General features: G+C 40.0%; 1 protein-coding gene across 13 annotated transcripts in view; it reads left to right on the plus strand.

Annotated features, from left to right (window-relative positions):
* The window catches only part of psd3l (pleckstrin and Sec7 domain containing 3, like), a 122,208-nt gene extending 117,115 nt beyond the window's left edge, over positions 1-5,093 (plus strand). For all 13 annotated transcript variants that reach the window (XM_058411280.1, XM_058411282.1, XM_058411284.1 and 10 more), the window contains one exon: positions 1,702-5,093. In XM_058411280.1, coding sequence (XP_058267263.1) covers positions 1,702-1,902 — 201 coding nt within the window. In that variant the 3' untranslated portion in view covers positions 1,903-5,093. The remainder of the gene's footprint in view (positions 1-1,701) is intronic.
* The last annotated feature ends 6,714 nt before the right edge of the window (positions 5,094-11,807 follow it).

Genomic DNA, 11,807 nt, shown 5'->3' on the forward strand with positions numbered 1-11,807 from the left:
TGAGAGCCACACTGATGTTTATAGAATGTCTTTTGTCATGGGCCATGTTTCTGCTGCTGGAGATTTTCTCTGATTTGTATTAATTACTAGAGGATTCGTTAAAGTACGCTCCAGTGCTGCATCAGTAACCATCTGACTCAGCAAACCTGGGTTTAGTTAACAGACGTGTCCTAAAGCGTATTTCGTGTCTTTATCTGGTGACATGTGAAGAAGACAACCTGACAAGTCAGTGAGAATGTTTTGTGCACGTGTGTAATGGCATTCACTCCTCAATGAGCGGCACATAAGCTATGATGTGTCCAATAATGCTTTCTGTGTTCCTCATGCCCTTGTGGGTTTTCTCTGTCACCCAGGTTGTTCCTGCTTTGCAAAAAAAACATGATAGAGGTGGCTGCTATGTTTCATTCATAAATTTCCCCCATGTGTCATCTGTGGAGCGTTCCCGTCTCGCTCCCGGAGTCCCTGAATATTACTGAAGGATGGATATTTCATATTTACGCCTCAGAGTCATTCTCCACGTTCGCCGTGTTACCACACCGTCATGTGGTGCACATCACTTCTGTCCTTCTACATAACAGCGTGTCATTCCCTGCAGAACGCTGCAATCACAATGCTTCAGAAGAGCTGCAGAACAGTTCAGCTCCTCAAAACGGAGCGAGTTTATGAAACTTCAGATCTTCATATCTTATGGGTGTTTTGGGGAAGTAATCGATTCTCCAGGGAAACTCCTTAAGGCATGTTGCAGATCAGTAGATCTGCGTTTGTGTGTGTGCGTGTGTGTGTGTGTGTTAGACTTGAGTGATTAAAGCACAGCCTTTAATCAAATGACCTTGTGTGAGGTTTGGAAAGATGTGTTTTTTTATTTATGAAAGCAGAAGTGACGTTAATGTTTGTACCACTGCTGGTTTTGCTGTTGTGTTGTGCAGGGTGTGTGTGTGTGTGTGTGTGTGTGTGTGTGATTGAAATACAGTAACCTTTTTATGTAAGACATTGTTGAAGAGCTGTGTGTTCTCTGCAGGTATAACAGACACGTTGTGACGGCACTCTCTGCACTCACTCCGAGTCTGATGTAGGCGTCTTTATAACGATCCGCGAGGGTACACAGTAATCTTACCTTCTGCACATCTCTCCTGTTTCTGTGTCAGTCTCTTATTAAGAGCCACACAGTGCTGCTTATGGTTCTAAATAGAGCTATTTTTATGTAGAATAAGGACTCTTGTGTTTACGCTTTAAGTATACTGTTCAGCTAATGTTTCATGCAGAGCTTTCATACGCTAAAACGTCAGAAGATCCGGCTCGCTAGTCTAGTCTAGCTCACTCAGCAGAATTAGCTGTACGGTTCTGCAGGCTGGATGTTCAGCTGAGAGATGATGATGTGTCTGGGGGTCATTATGAAGCTGGTTTCTTGCATTTTGAAAATAAAATGATTTCTCAGACATTGCTCCTGCTGCTGACTAAAACACTTTAGACTTTCAGCAAAAAAAAAGGCCTATTTTCATTATTTTTCATTTCAAAGTGTCTTTTATTTTTTATTTTTTACTCTGTAATGTTTAAAAGAGGGTGGTGTTTATTTCAAATATAAAAGAAAAAAGCACAATTAGTGTATCATGGACTGAAGTACTGCATCCAGAGTGTTTCCTTTCCATCCCTGGGGCTGACCTTTATCTTTAACGGGTATCTCTCTCTCTCTACTGTTTGCAGGAGAACCGTTACGAGATGTACGTGAAGCTGTTGAAGGACGGAGTGAAGGAGCTCCTGACCGCTAAAGAGAATGATGCTGCTCTGAAGAAATCCCAGTCCAGCCCACACCTCAACCAGGAGTCCCAGCCGGCCGCGGCCAAAATCAAGCGCAACACGTCCGAGAGGAAGGACTACCGCCCCGAGACGCCCAAAGTCACATAGGCAGGGTGTCTCCGCCCCTCTTGAAAACAAGAGCCATTCTTCACGACATGTGAATATATTTTAATGTAATTTATTAATCTGCCACTGTTGTAAACGGAAAACTGTTGTGTAAAATGTAATTGAATTGATACTCGTCCTCTTTAGATCGACTGGTGCTCGTGTAGCTGTTTGTAGGAGACATTACTTACATCCGTGTGGTCCTTTAATTTCCTTTGGCTGTCGTCGACATTGTTGCAGTTGTCATTGTCGTGATGAGAGTGTGATTTCCTCGCGAGACGTCCGCTCGATTCGTTCCCGCCGTGTCGCGTCTCGAAATTCGATTTGCCTTTCACTCGAGAGGAGTAGTGCTTTCCCGCCTACGGTTTAGTGCCGATTTCCACAGCAGTTTCTTTGTGCATACAGTAGGCAGTAGACGTGTTCTTTCTCTGAAGGTCATTTTAGTATGGAAATGAAGTGAGCGTTAGAACTGCAGTTTATAGGCAAGAAAGGCTTCCGGAGAGAGCGGACAGGAGACTTGAATGCTTTCTTAAAGAAACGTTCTTTAAGGACCTCTGAGATTTTTATTTTTTCATTGCAGTGATGCTTCAGGATGTAAATACAGGAACGCAGCGCATCAGGTCATGAACAACTCAGTTAGCCGTTTCATTCTATATTACTATAGCAAAACAAAGAGGTACCCCAATCACTCTCTCTCTCTCACACACACACACGAACTCATACACTCTCTCTCTCTCTCACACACACACACTCTCTCATACACTCTCATACACTCTCTCTCTCTCTCTCTCTCTCTCACACACACACACACGAACTCATACACTCTCTCTCTCTCTCTCTCTCTCTCTCTTTCTCTCACACACACACATACACATTCTCTCTCTCATACACACACACACTCTCTCTCTCTCTCTCTGTATTGTACCAGCATGTTACAGCAGTTTAGAAAAGATTAAAAAAAAGAGAAAGCCAGTTCATTATTTTATAAATGTAAACCTGAGGTACTTTACAGCGACCCTTTGAAGCTAAGTTGAGTTGTATTTACAAAACACGGCTTTTCAGCTTCGCAGGATGATGTTCATCATTGGTGCAGAGGCGAGCCAATTATTTTTTTAAACTCTTTCAAATAAAAAGTATTCTGCTTTTTTTTTTGTTTGTTTTGTTTTGTTGTTTTTTTTGCGTAGTGTAAATGCCAATGCTCCTTTAGTGTATTTTATAATCTTATATATTTGGATTTATAATTCTCAGTTCAGGACATTATTGTTGTAAAGATGAAATTAGTATTTATAGTGCACTTTATGACTTCTGTTTGAGTATTTAGAGCTTTATAAAAAATGATAATAAAAAAAAAAAGTAGTGATGCGTTTCTTGGCCACATCACAGGATTTTTCAGGCCGTGTAGATCGTGTTTAGCTTGTTCGAAGGTACTGAGCTGAATGTACGTTTATTTCTCCGTCAGCTCGAGCTGTAAGCGTGTTAGTTTGTCTGTGGTTTTGTAGTTTTGCCCTCATAAGTAGGTTGTGAAAGATAAAGGTTTTTTGGATGCTGTATAACGAGGAACGACCGCCTTGGATAACGTCGCTCTCGGATTTTTGTAAGCCGTCACCGTTTAGGCAAAAGCATCGAACACTATGATGAACACATCGTACACTTCCATTGCCGATTGCACAAGTTTTCTTGTGGCAGATCCGCATCATTTTCACTTACTGAAGGTTTGAATTCAATTCATTTGCGTATTAAATAGAAGTATAGTCAGGCTGTTTGAAGATATCTCGAGTTAGTTTATGCAAATCCCTCCAGTCATAAACGATGTTTACTTGAACTATACGTATTGAAATAATGTAGGACACTTTATTTTTAATTCTATTTAGGTTTTTTTTTTTGTTTATTAATTAGTACACATATGAAATGATGAATGTGAGCAGTAAAGTACGAATAGGATATTTACATTTTATTATAGCAAGCTCACTCAGAACAATATTTCTGTTTTCGTGTTGCTTTTGCTGCGTATAACTGCTACACAGTACGCTTCGTTATTAGCGTTTATTTTCTGCTTCATACCACTATTTTTATCCAACAGTGAGGATTTTAATATATAAGCACTTAATATGTACTTGCAGCTTTCTGTTTTCACTTTCGCTAGATAAAGTCCAGCATTGAAAAGATTTTTCTCCCATGTTTTGGGGAGCTGACATGAAGAGATGGACATCCTTCATACTGCTCATGTACGACTACATATACTGACCAAAATAGTTTCCCTTGTTGATAGAGAATATTTTTTATTTCAGTAGAGCTCTTTTACCGGTAAAAAGAAGTGAATGGTTCGTAGTAATTAAATTCTGTTAGAAAGATGACACAAGGAGGATGGAGGACATACAGTACGGTTAAAATGTTCATTTTAAGTGTCGTTTTCCACACATCTTTTTTCTTGTTGTTTTGTTTTTTTTTAATCACAGTTGTATGTAATTCCACCAACTTCAAGTAATAATCCATAATATTACATTTTATTCAAACTGGAATGTACAAAACTGGTACATTAGGAGAGGTTACTACGCTTGTTGAATAGACTTTATTGCCTTATAAGAATTCTCACATAGCTCCAAGCTTTCGTCAGTTTGCTGTAGCAAACCTGGTGATAATTTTGTAGTCGAGCCATGTCCAGATCAGAGTGGACTCGAGACCAAAGCATGACCCAATTAAACCCAGACCATTGGCAGGATTTATAACGGCCGGACAGGACGGGGCTTGGGAGAGGGTAAAGATTTGGGTTGCTGGATATCATTGTGACAAGGCTGAGTATAAAATTTGACCACCAAGTAGGACGTGGATTAATAAACTCTTATCTTCTCTTGTCATCTGTGTTGGGATGGAATCGGAGAGCAGCTGACTCTGTACATACTCATGCCTCAGTAGACAGTGATGCACCTTAGCTTTCTGATGGTCTGTTTGGTCTCCAAACACCAGTTAGAAATCTCTCTCTCAAAGCTGTGATCTTGTACAATCCTTTAACTCTGTAAATGCTGTTCAATATAACTGTCACCCTGTGTTCAGAGGATTTCACTTTCCGCTCGTTCAAGTAATCTCTCTTGGCACGAGAGCGTGTCTTACGCCCTGTAGCCGAGATCAGGGACACAGTGCTGGTGTCATACAAACTGTAGACGGTTTCAGTGAATAAAATACAGTATTTAATTCAACGCTACACATCTCGTTGTCTTTCTTCTTTGTTGCTTGCTGATGAATTTGCTTACCTGCTACATACCCGATCCCGATACGTCAGGAAAGCAGCTGGCTTGAAAACGTCGGCGAGCGAGCTAATCAAAAGATCACTGAAATGCTCTCAGCCAAGGTAACAGCACAGCCTCCTACAGAAGATGCATAAGAAAATACCAAGTAACCCATGGCAACACACGAGCTGATTTAATGAAACAATATCAGTGCTAAGCTCTGTGTAAATGTAGCACTTTTAAAGTGCTTTTGCTCATCACCCTGTCTCTTTCAAGTAGATGATCCTATTATTTAATTCACAGTTGCTATGGAACCGAATCATTACAATCATCTGCAAGACGAGAAGCATTTCTCACAGTTTAAAGAAATGCATGACAAATATTTAAGAGCTGCTTTTCAAGTGTAGTTGTGAAGTTTGGACTTGATCAGCCTGATGCTCACATAACTGTCCTTTCTTTTATAGCACAGCACTAGTGTATCGTCCTTCATCCATCCATCCATCCATCCATCCATCCATCCGTACTAACCACTTTATCCTGGTCAGGGTCATGGGCCATCTGGAACCGATCCTGTGAACACACCCTGGACAAAACACCAGTCCTTATTCACATCTCACCTCATTCACACCTAGGGGCAAGTTAAATTAGCCAATCCACATACTGGCATGTTTTTGGGAGGAAACTGCAGAACCCAGTGAAACGTATACAGACAGAATCCCAGCGTCAGGATAAGAAAGGACCAGGCCATCCAGTTGCATCATCAGGTTTGTCCACTACTGTATGTTTCACAAGCCCCCCCTAACAAGCTGATTAGGAAGAGCAAATAAAGGCTTCTTCTTTTCTTTTGATAACAGTTGGGTTTTGTAGGTGGTGGTGTCTCAGTAATTACCACAGGGCCAAAAAAATGGAATTTGCACCTGTCTTGTTGTTCTGATCTTCAGTACTGAATTTCTTTGACATCTCACAAAACACAGTGGTGATTAATGGCTCACATGAAAGGAGACTCTAACTAAATGTTGATATCAAACCCATTTCTACTCACTGAGATGCTCCAGGTGTTTGTTCATGAGCATTTTATTGTGTAAGGTTATCCAACAGAGAGAAGAACATCCCACACTGGAAGCCGACAGAGTCCCGACCCATATTAAATCAGACTTGCACCAATAAAATAATTCATTTGTTTATACTGATGTCTGATAAGTCAATTTGCATTCTATTAGGATCTGGCTAGTGATCAGGAGGTTATGGGTTCATATCCCAGCACCACCGAGCTGCCACTGTAGGGTACTTCCAAAATAAACTTCATCTGCTCACCCCTCAGAGTAAATGTGTCTTTAGATCTTTTTTGTCTAAAATTCCATGTGGCAGAATAACAAGATCCAAAAGTCCTGAATAATCATTTAATCTCTGTCGCTTCTTAAGATTCTGAAATTTGAGATTTTCATATTGAATATTCACAAAGCTGGAAAGTGTTCTTGTGCAAAAATGAACACAAATGAAATGATTTCTATTTTGAGTGAGTGTTTTATTTCTATTGGGTAAGTCTGCACTCAGATAGGAAGTCTTAAACGCCGAGCTGTTGGGAATGTGTTCATGCAGACACTGATAAAAGCAGCACTGATTCACAGCGTGAACACGAGATGGACTTTCTAGTAGAAAGTGTAGACAGCGGGAAGGTGAGTGTGTCTTAAGCTTTTAAGCTGTCGTGTTACAGGTGGCTGCTAGAAGAAAAACCTTACACTTCAGGCTCCTCATCCATCAGTAAGAGAAGCACATGAGAGCCGTGTGTCTGTAATCAAACCTGTAATGTGTCTAATGAATCTCATGCATACCAAGGAGCAGGAACAAGACCAAGATCAACAACAAACTGCCTGCTAGGAAATCAGCATTCACACACACACACACACACACACACACACGGATAATCAAAAGCCATCCATAAATCCATTTCCACAGCAATAATTTTGATTTAATCTCTTGTCATGTTAAAGCTCTTTCCACTCTGTCCTCCATCTTTTGCTTCTCACACACATTTATTCCATAGTATCGCATACATTTAAACATAAGCCTATGTAATGTTATTATATAAGTGCAGTAGATATGTAAACACGCCTGTATGTAGATAAAAGTTACATAAGTAGACTGTACTGATTGGAAATGGTTGCTTAGTAACCGGTCGTTGTGATGCACTTCACATGATGGAGGGTTGAGGAGGGAGCCAGGAGCTGATGTCACTAAGTATGGGTTTACTTCAGCAAGCACTCAGACAACACTATATTGTAAAAGTGTTAGAAAGGTCAGTTAGTAACTCAAATAATGATTGCAGTTGATTTCCTGCGTATTCTTCTTCAACCTGCACCTTTCTGCGTCGATGTTCTGAGAAAACGAAGAAAACAGAAAGAAGTCTGACGTTTGCTTAAAGAACAGTTTTCATGAAGAGCTCTTCACATTCATTAGGAAAAGCCAAAATCCCAAGATTGTCCCTCAGCCAATGGCTGTAATTACTGCCAAACTGATTCACTTGTCCTTTGTCGGGCCCTTCGGCTAAATGTCTCTTCTGCTTCTTCTCTTCAAAGGTCACTTTCACGAAAACAAAACGTAGGATTGCAATAATCCACCTGTAGAGTTTAGAGAAGCGAAGAGAGACTGAAGTGTGTAGACTTCTTCGTGGATGTGAATGAATATTGTAACACGTGCCAGAGGCTCTTTCGTCTCTGATTCGATAAGCAACTAAAGAGCAGAAAACAGACCAGGCTTAACCTCGCTCAGAATGGAGCAGGAAGTCGTCGAGTTACCGAGTCGATCTGTTCTGCAGTGATGAATGCAAGCAGACAGACACACGTTATCCATCCAGCAAGAGAAATCACCTCGTTACAGCAGGGAAGGGATGCGAGTAAATCACGCAGACAGTTGAGATGTCTTCTCTCTGACACGCTGTATTTTTTGTGTACACAGGACTGCTCACACACACACAAAATAATGTACAGCAGCGTGTCCAGGTATTGAGATGAAGTGAGACAACTTAATTATATTCATGACATGCATGTGCAGGATTTAATACTTGTTCCTCAGAGTGAATGCTTTATTAGTTTCAATATTTCCTCATTCATAATAGATTCTTGTGCTTAGTTCAAAACTGATTTTAGTTGGAAATAATCTGCAGAGGGTAACTGTAGCTGCTGTGGGACTATGGAAAAGAAAGAAAAGCAGGTGCATCAGGATAAAAAAGGAGAAATGATGCTATGATGACATGCTGCACTGAAAAGCAAAGCCTTCACTGTCTTGCTCTCTTATAGCTTTATTCTTTCAGTGAAAAACGATCAGCATGTATCAGAGGAACTCGGACTTTGTTTCCTCATTCCATTTCATTGTACACAGTGTTGGTGTATTTTACTAAAGCATTATATCAACACATTAACGCTTTTTAGTAATTGTCATGAAAAGCTTGATGATTAACAGTTTAACGCAAACAGTTTGCTGCCTCATTAAACCTCTTTTTTCCCCTGAAGCTAAGAAAAAAATCAGCTTGTCGTACCCTGAAAGTACAAACTCTTCTGTCTTGAAGATTTACCAGTTTTGGAAAATGACCATCGGAATCCAGAATTCAGGTCTCCCCCTGTATGTTATAAGTGTAAAGCTGGCACATCTTTTCTGGTTCTGTGTACAAATTCAGAGATTTTGGCAAGAAATATTCCAGTTCTTTGCTTTGTTTTACTCCCTGACCCAATGGTAGCAATTTTTGCTTGGTCAGATTTGCTCGAGCCTCTCAGCCTGAAGGTACAGTTACCTGTCCAATACGGTATGATTGTAGCTAAGAAAGTTATTCTGCTTTTGTGGAAGAAAAATGTTAGGCCTCTCTTTTCTGACTGGTTAAACTGGACTTAACATCTGGAAAGAATCAGATACACCATCTCTGGGAACTCTGGGAATTTGACAAAATGTGAGAACCAGTTTTTTCTTTTTCTGAAGCGCTACAAGGATTCGATTATTTTAGATTTGTAGCAATCGTTTTTTACACCTATCGCAATTGCTCTTTGTAGGATATGTCGATCTTGTACACAGTCATTCTCCTTTTTTGTCTTATTTTCATGCTTCATTTTACATTTTACACAGAATGTTATGTGAAGGGTCTGTTTGTCTAGAACAAATCCAAAAAACTCAAGCTTAAAGCGTAACAATAATCTGTAAAGTCTTTACTTATGTATAGTGTACAGATCTAATATGGACATGATTACAGTCACACTATGAACGTACATTCACTTCTGAAGTGAAGTCAGTGTTCAATTATTAAAAGCAGATAGAAATCCTTTGCTAAATGTTTTACACGTGCAGAATAGAGTGGCGTAAGTGTGTAAAGATTCCGCTTTACCTTTTAGCACTACAGCTCTCAGAGACGTCCTTCACCACTCAGAAGTGTCATGGCTTCTGGTAAAGCTTGTGTTATCAGTGTGGCTCAGATCCTGACCCTTTATCATTCAAACAAGAATCAGAAAAAAATACTACTACTTGACAAATATCTGATTTAAAGGTGGATTTTCAAACATTTTTCTGAAACACAGGGTATTAAAATCTTCCTCTCTGTCAAGAGTTTAGTAGAAGATCACACACTGAACCAGCGATAGGTGAATTGTGAAGCACTTTGCAGGCCACAGATTGCTCATCCCCTCTACGATCTTTAAGGTTCTGCTGAGGAGATTAGGATGATCGCTCTGCTGCCAGAAGATTTTCCATCAGCATTTAATAGCATGCAGTTTAAGTGAACTTCATTCTCGATTGCTATAATTTGTGCTTTTAATGGTTGGCATGATGAGGCAGCTGGAAGTGCAGTTGGCAGTGGGATTGGGTCATAACCATTTGTCCTTTCAACTTCAGTAACACAAAGTTTTGAATCCTATTCACATCGCAAAAATCAATACACATGAGGAAAAAAACGTTTTGGAAGAAAATACTTACTGGATTGTTTTTTTGAAGGAGGGTGAACTTCCACGACAAGGTGATGCCAAAGACCTGGCTGTAGTTTGGGCAAAAAAAAAAAAAATCATATTAATGAGAAATTACAGACTGATGTTTCAATAGTCTCCTGGTGGTCCAGCAGCAGGATCCTGCACTCTCATTGCCATGGCAGGGCACTAACCCAGTCACTGAAGAGTTAACTCCCAAATCTGGTCCCAAACCTGGATTAAATGGGAGGGTTGTGTCAGGAAGTGCGTCTGGTGTAAAACCTGTGCCAAAATCGAAACATGTGGACCAAATGATCTGCTGTGGCGACCCCAGAAAGGTACGACCAGAAAGAACAAGAGAAACAGATTAATGTTTCAACCTGAACAAAATGGACATCACCTAAGAGAAATATATGGTATATGGTACAATTCTGATATTAAATTCAAAATTTATTTGTCACATATGGGGCAGTGCTCACTCAAGTGGTTAAGGCTCTGGGTTGTTGATCAGAGGGATCAGGGTTCAAGCCCCAGCACCACCAAGCTCCACTGTTGGGCAATTGAGCAATGCCCTTAACCCTCTCTCCTCCAGGGGGCACTGTATCATAGCTGCCCCTGCACTCTGACCCCAAATATGTGAAGGATATGTGAAGAGAAGAATTCCACTGTGGTGTAATGAATGTGTGGTGATAATAAAGGCTTCATGCCCTCAGTTCTTCTTCACAATTATACACAGTAGTACATGCAGTGAAATGCTTTTTTACGACTGTCCTTGATATAACAAATAGAGCCAGTTTGTAATGTGTAAAAGAATAAAAATAAGTTACAAATAAAAATAGATTCAAATACGATACAATAAAATAAAATAGAACATATAGAGAAAACACTATGGAATATTGCAATGGTAGAATAAATAGATAAAATATAGATATTCCAGTGAGCAGCAGTTCTGTGGACCGATTGGACAGACTGGTTTGAGCTGACAGAAAGGCTACAGTGACTCTGTACAATTCTGATGAGCAGAAAAGCATCTCAGAATGCACAAAACCTCCATCGTTGAGGAGGATCGAATACAACAGCTGAAGATGGTGATGGATTCCACTTCTGTCAGACAAGAAGAGAAAAGCTGAGGCTGCAGTGGGCACAGACTCCCCAAAAGTCAGAATCATGTTGACATGAGACCGGAATCTCAAAGAAGTGTTTCTGACGGAGAATTTTAATTCTTAGACCAAAGGAAGACATCTGGTATTGATATAGTGTTCCTAATAAAGTGATCACTCAGTGTAGCTTCAAAATACTCAATAAATTTACTGTAGCACTTTAAAAGAATGGCGCTGTGAACTTAGCATTTGACACAATTCATATGAAAATAAGTGTCATGTGTTGTTATAATAAAAGAATAACGGTTATATTTCTAAAATTGTTAGTTGTTTTTGGGACGTTTTGAGAATGAGATAAAATTGAAGGTGATGGAATGTGGCATTAGTGATCTGTATAGCGCCATCTACAGGCGAGAGCTCGTAAAGACCTGGAGCTTTGAAGGCGGAGCCGAAAACCAGGATTAAAAACAGCGTCAGTTCCGTCATTTCTGTCACCAGACACTCTTCTGGATGAAATCAAGCCACAAAGTAATAACTACGAATGCGAACAATTCTACAAACAACTCATTATATTTATCATCTTTTCGAAGCAGTGTCACTGAGCATTGCTTCATTTGGAAAGACTGAGAAAGATGATTTGGAGA

Source organism: Hemibagrus wyckioides, linkage group LG16, assembly GCF_019097595.1.
Source record: "Hemibagrus wyckioides isolate EC202008001 linkage group LG16, SWU_Hwy_1.0, whole genome shotgun sequence".
Classification (NCBI taxonomy): Eukaryota; Metazoa; Chordata; class Actinopteri; order Siluriformes; family Bagridae; genus Hemibagrus; species Hemibagrus wyckioides.